Source organism: Sorex fumeus, unplaced genomic scaffold, assembly GCF_029834395.1.
Source record: "Sorex fumeus unplaced genomic scaffold, SorFum_2.1 ptg000058l, whole genome shotgun sequence".
Taxonomy (NCBI): Eukaryota; Metazoa; Chordata; class Mammalia; order Eulipotyphla; family Soricidae; genus Sorex; species Sorex fumeus.
In genome coordinates this window covers 18,974,279-18,991,707 of record NW_026606115.1, presented here as the reverse complement: position 1 = coordinate 18,991,707, position 17,429 = coordinate 18,974,279, and the positions used below count along the sequence as shown (strand labels likewise).

The window sequence follows — 17,429 nt, the reverse complement described above, 5'->3', positions numbered from 1 at the left end:
CTTATTTTGCTGAAAAAAAATGCCTGTTGATCCATCAAGACAGTGAAAATGTCAACTCCTTACTCCCCCAACTAGCCTTTGATGTTTTATGTTCTGTGTTTCCTCAGCACTTGACTTAGCCGCTTCCATGTGTTACCGCAATAGTGTACAGATATGTCTCTCTCATGGGATTATACATTCCTCTAGAGTAGTGATAATTTGTCCTTTTCCTACTCTTTCACTAACTTTGTATTTAACATATTAATGCTCTTCCTTTCAGTTAAAGAAAATATTCAATTCTGTGGCAATCACATACCTTGATAATAAAGAGCTTTAAGGAAGGAGTGACGGTCAGCACCCTGAAATAAAGACTTTTCTATTTCCATTTCTCGCCTGGTTAGCTGTTTGCTCTTTGAAAATCTCTGTGGTAGGCAAAGGATGCGCTGACGCTCTGAGATCCTTTCTTCAATATCTTGAAGACGGTTTTGTATTGCTTCAGGTGTTGCCCTCAGTCGTGTCCTCTGAAACAAAAGAAATGAGAAGCCATATATCACAGAAGATACACCCTAAGAATGATCTGAAGCCTCAAATAAGAAAGATGATGAAGGGCTAGAAAAGAATAGTTTCTCCTATACCCAGATCTATCCTAAAAAAAAAGAGACTGACATAATGCTGTTTTGTGAGATCCAAAAAAAGAAAAGGTTCTCAACGCCAGTTGAATTTCTCTCTCTCTTTTATCCAGAAGAAGATAAAACTGCCCAACTCACCTTTTCCCCTGAAACATGGCTCTTCCAAATCAATATTTCTGTTTCATTGAGCCCTAGTTCCCTGAGAGAAGCAGTTTCTTGGTCCTTCTTGTGTAGTGTCTGGAACTGAGATAAAGTCATAGTTCCAGCTGCTTCCTTCCCAAAGGGTTTATACATAGTACCAGGAGCAAAGCTCTCTTTCTTAGACACACATCTGAAAAACAAGCAAGAAAGGGAGTGAGAACATTTTCAAGTTACCACAATTCACAGAATGGAGCTCACTATATAATGGGGTAGCATAAAACTCTAACAATTTCTCTCTCATATCCTACCTCTAGGTTGAAGCTTCATAGTAATGAAATCCCCTTCATCCAGGACTAACAAATGACTGAATCAAATATTTACTGGGTATCTACTATGCATCGAACACTGTACTAGGTACTGAGAATTTAATACAAAAAGATTTGTTCAGTGAGAAAGGTGCTAGCTTAGTGCATGGCCGACCAGGGGTTAAATCCCTGGCATGTTTTAGGGTTCCCCTGAGCCTGCCAGAAGTGATCCCTGAGTTCAAAACCACCAGTGCCATTGGGAGTGGCCCAGAAACAAACAAACAAAAATTGTTTCTGCTCTTGTGGAATTAGAGTGGAAGAGAGGCAAGCAAATAAACAATGGTATGACAAGATTATAAATAATCTGTATGCATGGTTAGGGAAGACACAGAAAAGACACTTGACATACACACAACACAACATGGGAGACTTCCTAGAGGAGCAGCCACAGAAATGTCCTTCCCGATAAATAGAAGTTTAAAAAAAAACAGGGAATGTACAATATCAACCGCTAACAATCCTTCGGCCTGGAATTACAGAATTGAGAATGCCAGGTTAGTGGGGAAGTGGGTGGCAGGAAATGCTTAGCATGGACAGGGAATAAAACAAGGCCATTGATGGACGGTCTTAGGTACTTCGAGGGTGGTAAAGTGAGGCAACTGCACACTAAAACCATAAATTTTGAGACTATTATAAACAAATAAACTAAACTACCCTAATTTCTCAAAAAAGATAGTGGTGGTTGGCTGAAACCCAAGCACAAACATTTGTAAGTCTACAACTGTACCTCATGGTGTCTCACTAATAAAAAATTTTTTAAAAAGAGCTATGTTTGGAGATTCACGTTTCACTCAAATGAGAGAAAGAATCCGGAGTTCTGACCTCCAAAAAAAAATAAAAACATAAAATAAAATGACAATGCAAATGAAAAAAAAAAGATAGTGGTGGAAGGGAGTGGCCACGTTAGTTGTGAGGCAATAACTTTTGTACAACAGAATGTAAAACATTAATACTCTTCTAATCATGTCACCTATGCAATAATGGAAAAAGAAACAGAAATGAAGATGAGTTTGTCAAGGAAGGGGAGAAAATAATGCTCTATTTAGGCCTTATGTGGGGTCTGTCACTTGGAGGGATGGTTCTGATTCTCTACCTGTTTGAAAAATTAATACCTACTCCTCAATGGAGACAGAGGTATCAAGTTGATGCTGAAGGAGGCTTTTCAGCTGCCTCTCTCCTTCTGTTTCCAGCTCCTCCAGGACATGCTCATCACTCTTCACACAGCTGTTTACCCTGGAGTAGGCACAAGAATATTATAGCATGTAGAAGAGAAAGAAAATTTCAAAGTATTGTCTTTATCTAAATTCACTACTGTTAGTGATTCCATTTGTTCAAGCACACTTCTTCAATAATCCAGTGCCTGTTTCATTCATTCCACACACTAAATACCTACTTATGCAACATGCACTGAGCTAAGTACTGATGGAAGTAAAAAATGAAGACACAGTCCTCTTCTCAAGAAGTTTGCAACTTAGGGTGAGGAAATACACACACATGTTGTGCAGGTATACAGGAAGAAGGAAAAATACAGGGAGACAGACCAGTGGGGAGAGAGGAAAGAAGTAGAGGGAGAGAGAGAATGATATAATAAAGCATACACCAAATCAGTAGAAGATCATAGAAAGGACACTTGGAACCTGGGGTGATAATGAAGGCTCTGGAATAGTAATTCTTAAACTGGAATTTGTGTGTAATAAGAGACCGGAAAACAGAGAGAATGGGTATGAAAAGACAGAACTATATTCTGGGAGATTAATGAGAAGTTCAATTTAGTTGGCGTTCATGTATGAGAGTACTAGAGATAATCTGGGAGGAACAATTAGGCTCAGATTGTGAATGCCCTCAAGTATACCAACTCAGGGATCTTAATATATAGTTATTAGAAAGAAATTCATCAGGCAGTGACACTGTGCCAGTGATGAAACCCCAATTGGTACTGTTATGCCATATGGATTAATAGGAAAGAATCACGAGTTAGAAAACAATTTAAATGTATTAAGAACAATGTAATGATAATCTAAATTGGAGTGGTAATAGCAAAATGGAGAGGAATTGTTAGAAAAGAGAGGAGGCCTTTTGAAAATAGTGGCAAAGAAGTCAAAAATAACCTCCAAATGCCAAGTTGTGTAACTAAGGTAACAATTTTTTTTAAAAAAAGGGAAGCTCAGATTTCAAAATAATGGTTTGAGAAAGGTAAATAGGCATAACTTTAAGTATTTGAGTCAACTCACTATTACAACTGAAGCTCTAGGAGAAATATTGACTGAGATGACAGTGTAAGTGACATTGGCGAAGAGGGAAATAAGAGAAAGAATTGTTGTAATAAAGAGAGGCTTAAGATGAACAAGGAAATATGGCTTTTCAAATCTCATGGAAATGATCTGAACTGTCAGGATCTGGAGTGGGGCAGGGAGACAGAAGAAAAATGATGGGGGCTGGAAAGATATCCAAAGGAACGAGTATATAAACAAATATAAAGAACACAGTGACATTTTACAGCATAGGCACTGATTAATATTAAAATGAGCTAATCCTAAGTAACTGAAAATTCTTAGTGCAAAGAAATGGCAGAACAACAAAGACAAAAGACAAAAAAAGAGTTACCTCCACGAAGAAGTATCTTCCCTAGAAAAACAAAACACCTTCTACTACCGGGGTTTATGGTGGGTATCCCTCAGAATTAGAAGAAAAATCCCCATGCTCTGAAATGTTTAGACCTATTTGGGAAAATTTTTCTTGCCCATAGTTTTAAATATTCCTTTAAGATAACTTAATTGTTATGTACAGAAGTCAAGTCTGAAGTCCTTGCTAAATTTATAGTGGTTTTCTTTTTTCTGTTTTGTTGTTATTTGGGGTTGGGGGGGCACACCCAGCAGTGCTCAAGGCTTACTTCTGGCTCTGCACTCACGGATCATTCCTAGAGGTCCCCAGGGAACCATATGGGGTGATTGAACTCAGGTCAGCTACTTGCAAGGCAAGCACCCCATTGGCTGTACTGTCTCTCAGGTCCCAGTTTACAGAGGTTTTCAAATGAATAAACCATCGCTAAATAAATTTCACCTGCAAAGGTGAAACCTGAGTGGAAAAAAAATCGAACCATGGAAAATTTCATACAATAAGCACTTATATATATGGCTGAAAATGAATGAAACTTGAAACCTTTTATTTACACACAAATTTGTATCTGTGGCATAACGACAGTGGTGGCGGGTCTTTGGCTCTTAAGTAGTGATGGAGGTGCAGTTAACTTTTTACACCAAAAGCAACAAACAATAATGCTATTGCAGCCATGTTACCTCGACTACAATTTAAGAAAAGCAATGATGGGGGACCGAAGCGATAGTACAGTACGTAGGTCGCTTGCCTTGCATATGACCAACCAGGGTTGGATACTAGACACCTCATATGGCACTCCCTGAGCCCTGCCAAGAGTGATCCCTGAGTGCAGAGCCAGGTGTAAACCCTGAGCATAGCCAGTTCTGACCCAAAGACCAAAAAAAAAAAAGAAAGAAAGAAAAAAGAAAAAGAAAGAAAGAAAAGGAATGATTGAAGCAAAATTCTGGGAAGCAGTCCCCTCTGTGAAATGGGAAGATGAGGTAATGAGGGAGGTGTTAATTAGGGACCTCTATGGTATTGGTCAATTTCTATTTCTAAAGCTTACAGTGCTTATGAGTATTATTCTTTCATCCATTATACACATCGTTTTATATGCATGAGAGAGCATATACATATTTTTTTCAAGTTTTAAAGCAGGGATTAGGGACACAGGGGCCTGAGGCACAGGAAGGATTCCTGGTCCCCAGCATCGCAAGGGTGGCCCAGGTGTCACCTAGCACCCCTGGACCAGAAAGTTTCGCATCCTGGAGTCCTAGCATGTACCTCTCTGACTGGATTGGCCAGGAGTGGACCCCAGGCCGCCCTACAAAAGTTTGAGGTCGGGAAAATTCAGCGATTTCTAAATGACACCGGGACCTAACTGAGCAGGAGCCCACATCAGTCCGAACATGGCGTGCCCCGTCTAATTTCAGAGCGAATGCAACCCTAATTTAGGGACGATCGTTTAAAAGGCTTTGTGTCCCGTGTGGGGCTTTCAAGCAAGATCGAGTGACGGCTGCCATTTCTGACTGAACCAGTAGGTGGAACTGCCGGCAGCCGTGCCTCTCGGTTGCCTAACAAACCCAAGCGGCTTGAACCTTCCGTCTCAATCTGCAGGAACAAAGTATCTCTTACTCACTTCGAGATGATCGGAAAGGGCAACATGCACACTGGGGGCCCGAGACCGTCCCCCCGTACCGCACAGAAACTGCAAATAAAGGCGCGCGCCCTGAGCCCCTTTCGGGAAGGAGGAGGAGGAGGGAGGAAGAGAAGGAGGGCGCCTTGGCGAAGGAAGAGGAAGGGGGTGACAGGGAGGAGCTGGCCTGGGTTCTCCCGCGCTGAGCATCAGTCGACCTCTTTAGACCGGGTGGGTCCCGCTGCGAGATGCGGAAGCCCGAGCCCCCCGGCAGCTGCGGGCGCGGCTTGGCCTGGATGCGGGGGCCCGGGGGGGGCACATTCCTGCGAAGCCCGCACCCGCCTCTGCCCTTCCTCAACTTCCTTCGCCCCGCAGGCCTACCTCACGTCTCCCCACCTCCCTCCTCCTTTGTTTTCCCGCCCGCACCGGATCGCATTTTGCGAAGGTGAAGCCGACCCAAGCGCGAAGTCCGAAAAGCCACATTCCAAGTTAAAAGGCAGAGCGGCGGGCCCCGCGCCGCCTGCTCTCCCGCAAGCCCTTACCTCTTCATGTTTCCACAGGCCCCTACATCTAACTTGGGTAAATAGGCTGCGGACTTCATGTCCCAGAAGTCTGTGCGGCGGGCCTGGGGCGGACTCGGCGGGGGGCGGAGTGTGGATTTCTGGGATTTGTAGTGCAGCGAAGCCAAAGAAACGGAAAGAGGAAGTTCAAGAACCTCGAGGAAGCCTCGTAGAACTCTGTGATTGTTTCTCTTGAATTGCGTCATGAGATGAAAGCAACAAGGAAAATCTCCAGCACATAAATCTTGGAGTCACCCCTTGACTCTCATCCAGTACTGCTTTTGCTTTCAAGGACTTTCTCTACCTATGGTTCCAGTTCGAGGCTTTGGTGCAGTCCTTACTCTGCGTCAGAGGAAAAAGAAACAAGTTTGCAACACTTGCACTTGTGGTGCCCTTTAACTGTAACAGAGGCTTACCAGAGAGTGTACTTCCACATACTGAGTGACAATAAGCAATCCATTTTGCATACAGACCTATTAATTGTTTTGTTTTGGGTTAGTTGTGCTAAAAAGAGTGTCTAGAATAGTGGTTACGGACATGAGCTCTTAACTTTCTAGAAATGGAAATGAAAATGTCCTAAAGTACATGGACACAATATATAAAATATATTTCACATAATTATGAGTGAGGTGGAACCTTCAATGTACATTGACCATAAAAAAATCCATACTACAAAAAACTGCCAGGGTCCTTAAAAACACATAAAATATTATAATCTGTCAAAGGCAAAGGAACCACAAACCTGTGGACTATTAAATACAATAACCTGGATTGAACCGGGAACATAGAAAGGGCCGGGGTAGAAACTAACGGAATGTGAATAAGATTCATTAGTAATGGTATATATAAAGATGCGAACACTATGGGAAACTGAGTGGAGATACACAGAAGTCAAAACTATACACCCTTCTGTAAATCTAAAACCGAGAGAGAAAGAGAGAGATGAGAGAGAGAGAGAGAGAGAGAGAGAGAGAGAGAGAGAGAGAGAGAGAGAGGAGATAGGAGAGACTGTGTTAGGGGCTGGGGACATAGGACGGTGGGTGGGGTACTTGCTTCTAATGCAGATGACCTGCTTTCTATCTCCCGCATCCCATGTGTTCCCCCAAGAACCAGCAGGAGTAATTTCTGAGCATTGCTGGGTATGATCCATAAAAGGCCCTCCCGTTGATCGTTGATTTGCTCGAGCGGGCCCAGTAACGTCTCCATTGGAGACTTTGTTGTTACTGTGTCTGGCATATCGAATACTCTCGGTAGCTTGCCGGGCTCTCCGAAAGGTAAGGATCCATAAACAAAATAAAAAATCAAAGTTTTCTTTTAAACAGGATAGAAACATAAGTTTGCCAACACACTTGTTTTATTAAGTTTGTAAGGAGATAGGCACCTTGAATACATTACTGGTAAAACTATAAATTGATACGATCTCTATGAAAAACAACCTTAGGGTTCAACTGAAATAATGCTCATTCTCTTTGAAGCAGCAATCCAAAAATCTATTAATATGTCAAGAATGTATGTGTATAAATACATATATTATACTGTAATATTTCTGATTAAAACAAAATATTACAAAGCACTTAATATCCACAAATGTGAAATATTCATTTAATGGGAAATTACATAGCAGTACCAAAGATGACAAAGCACACAATGGACTGAAACTGAACAATCTCTAAAATTTGGTTTACACAGCACCCAAAAGGAGAGAAAACAAAAGGGAATTCCCTTCCACAGAGGCAGGGTGGGATGGGAGGGATGGGGGGGTGGGAGGGATAGTGGGATTAGTGGTGGTGGAGAATGGGCACTGGTGGAGGGATGGGTACTTGATCATTGTATAACTGAAACCCAAGCACAAAAATTTGTAAGTCTATAACGTACCTCATGGTGTTTCACTAATAAAAATTTTTTAAAAAATAAAAAATAAATACCTAGTAGCAAAAAATAAAATAAAATAAAATAAAATTTGGTTAATACAACAAGAAATATCTGAACACTGTGTACATTATGGTTCCATTTTAGCAAAAGAGTGGGACTGTGTGTGTGTGTGTGTGTGTGTGTGTGTATGTGTTACTTATGTATAGAATGTCTCTGGGAAAAAGTGGTAAGTGAATGCGTCTGGGTAAGGCAATTGGATGGTGAGGGGCAAGCATGAAGAAGCTCTTTACTGTATATCTTTTGGTACCAATTTGAATTTTGAATCACATGACTATATTAATCAATAAATATTCTGATTAATGTGAATGCTTATTATATCACAAAACATCAAACAAAGAAAAAAGGCCAGTGTTTGGGATTCATACTGCTTGGATTTGATTCCTAGTTTCTAACTATGATGATATAGCCTAGTATACAATCCCTAGACACAAACTTTTAATTTGACAAATCACATGACTATGAATTTCAGTAAGTTTTCTTAACTGGCCTAGGTCATTTTACAACTCTGTGAAATGGATAATACCTCAGAATAGGGTAACTGTAAAGTAATACCCTAATATCTGGTATTAAAGTCAGTTGATATTATCTTTCATCACAAATCACAATCAGAAGTCATCCTGTTATTCGTCGATTGCCTCGAGCAGGCCCCAGTAACATCTCCTTCATCCTAGCCCTGAGATTATATTCAAGGCCGTTTAGGAGAATGAGACCCATCATTGTTACTGGTATTTGGCATATTGGCTACGCCACGGGGAGTTTGCCAGACTCTGCCGTGTGGGCAGGCTACATTCGGTAGCCTGCCAGTTTGTCTAAAGTAGGAATGAGATAATAAGATGTCATAATAAGATGTCACACGGCCGCGAATGCAGCCGCATGGTTCGGGGAGCTGGTTTTTATAGTCTCTGAGTCTTGGCCGCTGATGGGATTACATGGCGCCAGGGGGCCAGTTGATGGGTGTGAACCTGTGTGGCTTTGTCTCTCTGCCAGTACCTTCATGTGTGCGGAGAGTGGTCTCAGCATGGTGGTGGCTGGTCCTGGAGGTCTTCGGCTGCTGGAGCCCTGGTCGGGGCGGGGAGGAAAGCTCAACCCGCTCCCCTCCAACGGGCCCCGGTGAGGACAGCCAGGCGCGGGGATAGGAGACTGCACTGTTCTCTTCTGGGAGCTGGTTTTTATAGTCTCTGAGTCTTGGATTATTATTACCCCATTATCTTTCATGAGCAAAAATATTCCCAAGTTATCCAATAGGTTAAGAATTATCCAGACTTATACAATAACACTATATTGCTATGTTGAAGTTAGAGGATAAAATCAAACAGTAGCTACTGAGAGACACTGCACTTTTGTTCCTAAGGACTATTAACATTAAAGATGTCATTGAAGCATTAGTTATCCAAAACTTGCCATGCAAAATAGTTGTACCCTTGAAGTACACAGGTATATGAATATAAATATAATAGTTTGTGGTTCTGAAAAAGAACCACAGACAGAATGCATGCATAAACAAAATGTGGGTCATAGCATAATCTGCATGGACCAGTTAAATCCTGTATGATTGTGGGTACGATTCCTTTTGTTCAGCAAAACTGTTCAATTGAATTACTCAGTGAGGAAATGGAAAAATATACTATGTTTGCTAGAGTGTTGTCTGAGAAGGTAGTAAAGGGAGGTTTACCCTCACAAATGCTATACAGATCATCTAATGAACTTGCATTTGTAAAATATATATCCTATTGGTATTGCAGTGATAAACACTACATTACAAATCCACTAGGTGGAATGAGTAGAGAATAAATGGCTAAAAAGATATAGGACTGCAGTAGAATTGCCACTGGAAAGCAAGGTCATAAGGAAGTACTTTATGTACTTACGTATAACTGGAATCAACCTGAATGGTAGATACCAGGGGACCAACAGTCAGAAAATTGTCCTTAAAAGGAAAACCAGGCTATTTCTAACTCTGCCAAACTTATTAACTGTGGAATAATAGCCATTCCATTTCCCACAGCATCCCTCTCCCTGATTTAAAGGATATCAGACTGCACAAAAAGCTTTGAGACTTCTGGATGTTATTCCCAGGCACAGATATCTTATCATGAGGAAATTTTGCACCGAGAATAATTTATGACAAACTGAAAAAATATACCTCATTTATCTTCCTGACAATTTAACAAGGTTAGTTTAATTAAGGTAGAAGTTTCTCCATAACATTCTTTCAGGATTTGTCCTTTTAGGTACTTTGTTTCCAGCACACTTCTGACGAATACATTATAAAGCAATTATAATTTCCAGATACGGAAGAAGAGGCTAAAGTCAAAAATCTTCTCTTGAAGATGGATAGCATCACTCATCTAATACATAGAATAAACAATTCCACATGTCTTTCAAATGCCCCAAATGAAGTAGTGCAAAAACTGCTTTAAAAATATAGCATCATTTTCAAAGGACAAAGCAAAAAAGTAGATAAGCACTGGGCAAGAGTCAATTCTAGGTTGAAGAATTCTCCTGCACCTAACTTCTTTGCTGGTATGCAACAATGGCAGGAGGGACTCAAGACTCCAATATCATTACTGGGGAAAATTGGGTATTTTTGACTTTCATATGAAGTTATTTAACAGTATGATGCCTTTTAACACAAATTAAAAAGAGAATCGAAAGAAACGTCAACAATTTTGTTCAAGGCTCAAGATTTCAGACAATACACCAACTTCTGCTACTAAATACTACAATCTCAAGGCCGACCTAGGCTGCCACAACGAAGGAAGACAAAAATGATCGTCTGTACTTTCAATGCACGTACGCTAGCATCAGATGCATCCATCGAGGACCTGATGGTACAAGCGCGAATGATCAAGTACGACATCATTGGTCTGACCGAGACAAGAAGACATGAATCTCACCATGCCGTTTTCGACACTGGAGAAGAATTGTTCCTCGGAACATGCGATAAAAGAGGTGTTGGAGGCGTCGGTGTCCTTGTCAACACAAACTTGGCCAAGAGCATTGATTCATTCGAATGCCTAACAACCCGAATCGGACGTTTACATTTGAATAGATGTGGCTCACTGCCTGCAGTTTCTATCTTCGTTGTCTACGCACCAACATCTCATTATGATGAAAGAGAAATCGAGAAGTTCTACATGGAGCTAGAGAAGTTCTATAAAGAAGACCACACCTTCTACAAGATCATTGTGGGTGATTTTAATGCCAAGATAGGACCGAGAAGATCAGCTGAAGAACTTCACATCGGGACCCATGGCCTAGAATGGAACGAACAGGGTGAGAGACTGTCTGAGTTCATCATGTCGACCAAGACCATTCATGGTAACTCACAGTTCCAGAAGGCAGAATCTAAACGATGGACATGGGAGTCTCCCGGTGGACGATTCCACAACGAAATAGACCACATCATATTCAATCGACGGTTTTGCCTGACTGATGTCGCTGTTGTCCCAAAATTTCGAACGGGATCGGACCACCGTCTCCTTCGTGCAAAATTCTACTTCACAGAGCGGGGAGAAAGGGCTGCAAAGTTCAAAAAGAGAACTCCCAGAACGACCACCAACTGGGAACTCTTTGGTACTATTGCGGCAACATGGGAAGATGCCATTGTTGACAACATTGACGAGGAATACGATCGACTGGTTCAGCACCTCCATGAATGTGCGAGGAACGCCAAGAGAGAGATAGCCACAAAAAGTCGCCTATCTTCGAAAACTCTTGAGCTAATTCGCCAGCGTGGTTTGGCGCATGCCTCAGGCAACCGCAAGCTAACGTCCGAGCTTGCAAAGCAGTGCAGAGATGCGATCAAGGAAGACCTCAAAGAGAGAAGAGCAGAAGTACTGGTAGATGCGGCAGAAGCCGGGAAAAGTATTCGTAACGCCCGCCTGTCCTTCGCCAACTATAAGACCAAGATGACTGCCCTCCGACGTCCTGATGGATCCATCACATCCTCCAGAACGGCAATGGAGAAGATTATCCATGACTTCTACTCAAATCTCTTCCATAGCCATGTCCACTTGCCGACATACCAAATTCCACAGGATGGGTATGTCGTTCCCAATGTTCTCCCTTCCGAAATCCGACACGCCATTTCGTCAGTAAAGAAGCAAACAGCACCCGGCCCAGACAAGGTCAGACCTGAACACCTGAAGAACCTGCCGTCAGTACTCATCAATACACTGGCTCGGCTCTTCACTCGCTACCTGTCTGAATGCAAGGTTCCATCTCAATGGAAAACCAGCAGGACCATACTACTGTTCAAGAAGGGAGACATCCATGACATTGGCAACTATCGCCCGATCTGCCTATTGTCTGTCATCTACAAGTTGTTCACTCGAGTCATCCTGAATAGGATTGGCAGAACACTAGATGAAGGACAACCATGTGAGCAAGCAGGGTTCCGCAAAGGATTCAGCACCATCGACCATATCCACACGATAACCAAACTCATTGAGGTTTCTCGGGAGTTCAAGATGCCGCTCTGCTTAACGTTCATTGATTTAAAGAAGGCCTTTGATTCTGTTGAGACGGAAGCGGTCATTGAAGCCCTAGCCAATCAGGGCATTCAAGCCCAATACATCAGGATCCTCCGTGAGCTGTATTGCGGATTCACTACCAGGATCTCACCATTCTACAAAGAAGTGATCGTTGATGTCAAGAGAGGGGTGCGGCAGGGTGATACCATTTCACCAAAACTCTTCAGTGCCACCCTCGAGAACATCATGCGACGACTGGAATGGGAAGGAATGGGAGTGAAGATAGATGGTCGGCAACTACACCACCTCCGCTTTGCTGATGACATTGTTTTAATAACACCAAACATCAGCCAAGCGGCACAAATGCTGGCCGACTTTGACCGTGAGTGTGGAAAGGTAGGACTACAGCTGAATCTTACGAAGACAATGTTTATGAGAAACAGCCTTGTTCCTGACGCCCCATTCGCTCTCAATGGAACGACCATCTCCGAATGCAACAGCTATGTGTACCTAGGTCGAGAGGTCAACATGACAAATGACCTGGCACCCGAGCTGCGCAGGAGGAAGAGAGCGGCTTGGAACGCCTTCAAGAACGTCGAAGAAATAGCTAAGAGGACGAAAAACCTCCGGCTCCGGGCACATCTCTTTGATTCCACTGTTCTTCCTGCATTAACATATGCCTCAGAGACCTGGGCCCTACGCAAACAAGATGAGAACGCCATTCAGGTCTCCCAAAGAAGAATAGAAAGAGCTATGCTTGGAATATCACATTTCACTCAAATGAGAGAACGAATCCGGAGTTCTGACATCCGTCGACGATCAAGGATCAGGGACGCTGTCTCATTTGCCAAGGTGTCGAAAATCAGATGGGCTGGTCACGTAATGAGATTTAAAGACGACCGTTGGACTAGAGCTGTTACTGATTGGATTCCACGGGATGTCAAGAGACCGCGTGGCCGCCCACCTACCAGATGGTCAGACTTCTTTGTCAAGGTCATGAACGATCGGTTTGAGGCCCTCCATGTTCCCGGAGCGAAGAGATGCCATTGGGCTACACTAGCACGCGACAGGGACAAATGGAGACGTTACTGGCGCCCGCTCGAGCAAATCGACGACTAACGGGAAGTTAAGTGATTAAGTGATTAAGTGTCATCAAAACTGTGTAAGGCCTTTGGTTTAATCCCTAATGCCATGTGTCCCTCCAAAAACTGCCAGATGTTATATATCTATATATATGTATATATAATATATATATATATAGAGAGAGAGAGAACTTCAAGTGCAAAGTTGACAGGAGTATTAAAATCTTTATTTTACTAGGGACCTTTACATTAAACACTTGATTGGTAGTGAAAAGGCATGAAGTAATCACAAAACTTTAGAGAAATGAAAACCAGCTTTATTTTACCAGTTGAATAAATCTTAATATGGTCCAACTCTTTCATTTTATGGACAAAAGACAATGCATCTGAGCTGTCTTTTCCCCTAGCATGTGTGGCTGGCCTCCAAGCCATGGAGCAAAATTCCTGGTACTAATCTCGGCCATTCTTGGGTGTTAATCTACTATTTTGTTACTTTATGTTCCTCAGATAGAGAAGGGAGCACCAAATAAAGGGTGTTGGGAGGATCCTCCCAGGATGGGAGAAGCATGCTGAAAATAGACTATAGACCAAACATGATTGCCACTCAATGCCTCTTTTGCAAACCACAACACCCAAAAGGAGAGAGAGAACAAAAGGGAGTGCCCTGCCACAGAGGCAGGGTGGGATGGGGGAATCGGGGGTGGGAGGGACACTGGGATCTATGGTGGTGGGAAATGGGCACTGGTGGAGGGATGGGTATTTTATCATTGTATAATTGAAACCCAAGCACAAAATTTGTAAGTCTACAACTGTACTTTATGGTGTCTCACTAATAAAAATTAAATAATAAAAAAAGACAATGCATCAAATGAAAGTATTGGCTGTTATGCAAGAATAAGACTCATCCAGTGTTTATGACAAACTGAAAAAAATATGTCAACGTACCTTATCTTATACTGAATGGTGAGCTTATGCAGACTGATTATAAGCTTTGAATCCCAAAAACCAACAGAAAAAAATCTTCATCTAGATTATAAGAAGAATAATATTGACTTCAAACTTTGAGAAAACTTGGGATTATATTCAAATGCTGTATTTATAGAAATCATCCACATAATTCAATGGTGCCTACAATATTTCATACTTTAAAATTATGAGTAATGGGGCCGGAGCGACAGCACAGCGGGGAGGGCGTTGGCCTGGCACGTGGCCGACCAGGGTTCGATCTCCGGCATCCCATAGGGTCCCCCGCGCACCGCCGGGAGTGATCCCTGAGCGCAGAGCCAGGAATCAGCCCTGAGCATCGCTGGTACGGTTCAAAAAACTACAATAAATGGAAAAAGAAAAAAATTTTTAAAAGGTTTCAAAAATAAAATAAAATTATGAGTATTAACCAAAACTTACCTAATGAAAAAGCTACCTGAGAAGTTTTGGTATAAAAAAGAGACCATGATAAATTCTGATATTTTTCAATAATAGGAAGAAAATCAGTGACAATTATTTAAAAAATTATTTCTTCTGTAATAGAAACTCTTCAGGATAGTCATCAGTCAATACAACAGAAATTCCGCCCAGCCAATAGGGAAGCAACCAAGTTATAGAAACTAAAAGAACTCTTAAGCAGTGGGTTTTGTACTTTTATTATTTTTATTTTTTAAAACATCATATATGACATAGGTGAAACAAGAAATAGAAGAGATTACACTGTTACTCAGTGAATAAAAATGTTTTCTTGAAGCTTACAGATACAGCCACTTTAAACCACATAGTAAAAAAATTTTAAAATGTGACATCTGAACATAAAAAATGAGTTGTTGTTACTTTAAGTCTTAACTCCTCTGACTTTCTACATCATATACTTTCTGTAACTCAGAACAAACATCCTTGTATTGTTTATATTGTTTTCATAGAGACAGGCATTGAATTTCAAACCATACAGTTCTTTGAGGATTGAGACTTTACAATGTCTAGTGCTATATGTTGACTGTAACAGATACAAAAGTAAAGGCAAAGTGGCTTTTATTTTTTGGCAAATATTTCTACAGGATGTAGATAAGGTGAAAAGGACAATTTATGCCAGCAGCAAGATATGAAGTCTGCTAGATTAATATATAAATTCATTTTACATCTAACAGTTAACATCTACCAGGACAAAAGGGCTAATATAGTGTGGATAAACTAATACTTAAAGCCAAGCTACAGTATAACTCTCAACAGCAAAATATTTAAGAGGAAGCAATACAAACACATATTGCAATCAAAGATCAAATAGTACCTAAGTACTATTTGGTTTAACATCAAAACTTGTAAGAAATGTATATTCCAAAAAAACCAAGTCGAATATACATGCTCATTCAATCAAAAGAAATTCTGGCATTGCGGCTTTGCTCCATAGCTTGATGTTCTGCAAGAATCTGTGATACCTCTTCTACCTTTCGTTGGAGAATGCCTATAGATGAAGAAAGTCACACATTACTAACATATATAAAAATATGGAGTATTTCGTTACTGGAAAAACAATTTGTATTGTCTCTTCAACATACAATTTATTAATTTGGGAGATTTTCAGCCACACCCAGAGTTGTTCAGTTGCTCTGTTCTCAGGGATTAAGCCTGATAGGGGTCAGGGGAAAAAATATAGTGCCAAGGACAGAACATAGGTTGGCTGCATGCAAATTAGTGCTTTACCTGATATACTATCTTTCTGGATCATCAACATCATATTATTTATAACATTATATTTCATTTTACTAGATTTAATTATTAGGTAATACAGAAAGAAGACATTTGTCTATCTGTAAACTATGAGAACAATGAACAAGACTGCTGTTTTTGATCCACTTTCCCTGGTTTTCACACAAGAAAGTTTCCTTGACATTTATGTTTTGTTGACATGCTAATTATCTTTATCTCACTATAGCCTAAAAGTGTCTTTTTTATACTAAAAGGATAGTCATTAAAATGATAGCATCAATTGAGGTAGGTCTTGCTACCTATAAGGAAATCATATTGAGTATATTCACATTGCTATTCCTTTCAAATAATAATTTAACTTGGTAACCCTAAAATTTACTAAGGAGCAGAGCAACATTAAATACCATTAATTTAACTATATAAAATAGAACTTTTCACAAAAAATAATATGCATTTTATATTACTAAGTTTATTTTTTATTTTATTTTTATTACTGTTTATACTAAGTTTATTATTATAAACTAATGTGATCACTTGCTTTTGAGTATATTAGTACTTATCTTGTATTCATTACTGTTCACATTAATGGTCAATTCAGTAAGCATAACTAGTATCAAAGATATAACTGAAGAAAAATTATGAAAAATATTAACAGTTGGAAAAACCCCAATGTGATTTTCCCTTTTCAAATATAATTCTTTATCTTACAATATATAGGCATCTATGAGATTCCAACTGAAGAACACGTGCTTGAAATGGTAGCTGTCTACTTGAAAGGCTAGAAAAAATAGTGTAAATAGAACCCAGGCAAAATAATCTGTCCTTATTGTAATAATGTGAAGTGCAACTTTACTCTAAAAAATTTTCACCACTAATAGAAAGACAAATAAGCACAATAAAAAAGACACGGAGATGTTGCAACAAATGTCAACATCTCCACAATTTACGTAATTTGCTGATTGATACATACTAAATGCAAAGGGAACATTTATAACAATTTTTAAAGTAATAAAATCCAAAAATATAATTGATCATTATTAAGACAACCTTACTGTAAACGTACTGCTTTTTTATGCATTCTAAAACCATTTTTGTATTAACATACTTTAATATTTTGGTTATTTCATTCTTTAAAAAGAACAACTCTACCTAGACACAGCTCTGGTCTCATTAAATGCATCACTGAGAAGATTCCCCAGGCCTATTATGTGATTTTTAATTCTAGAAGTAAAATGTCAGTAAGGTGGGGGGAGGGGATATGCCATGTACATTTTGACATTATTGAAAAATAATCATAGCTGAAGTTATAGAATATGCATTATGTTGCTTGCTTTGTATTGC

At 40.4% G+C, this 17,429-nt stretch overlaps 2 protein-coding genes across 3 annotated transcripts in view; both read right to left on the bottom strand.

The window, feature by feature from the left end:
* The window catches only part of RBM41 (RNA binding motif protein 41), a 68,154-nt gene extending 62,246 nt beyond the window's left edge, over positions 1–5,908 (bottom strand). For both annotated transcript variants that reach the window (XM_056125822.1, XM_056125823.1), the window contains exons 1-4: positions 5,888–5,908; positions 2,231–2,347; positions 747–939; positions 296–500 (exon numbers count right to left, since the gene is read on the bottom strand). In XM_056125822.1, the coding sequence (XP_055981797.1) occupies positions 296–500; positions 747–939; positions 2,231–2,347; positions 5,888–5,895 (523 nt within the window). In that variant the 5' untranslated portion in view covers positions 5,896–5,908. The remainder of the gene's footprint in view (positions 1–295; positions 501–746; positions 940–2,230; positions 2,348–5,887) is intronic.
* A 9,110-nt stretch (positions 5,909–15,018) lies between these two features.
* NUP62CL (nucleoporin 62 C-terminal like) overlaps positions 15,019–17,429 on the bottom strand; it is a 109,801-nt gene continuing 107,390 nt past the window's right edge. The window contains exon 9 of the mRNA XM_056125815.1: positions 15,019–15,843. Coding sequence (XP_055981790.1) covers positions 15,749–15,843 — 95 coding nt within the window. The 3' untranslated portion in view covers positions 15,019–15,748. The remainder of the gene's footprint in view (positions 15,844–17,429) is intronic.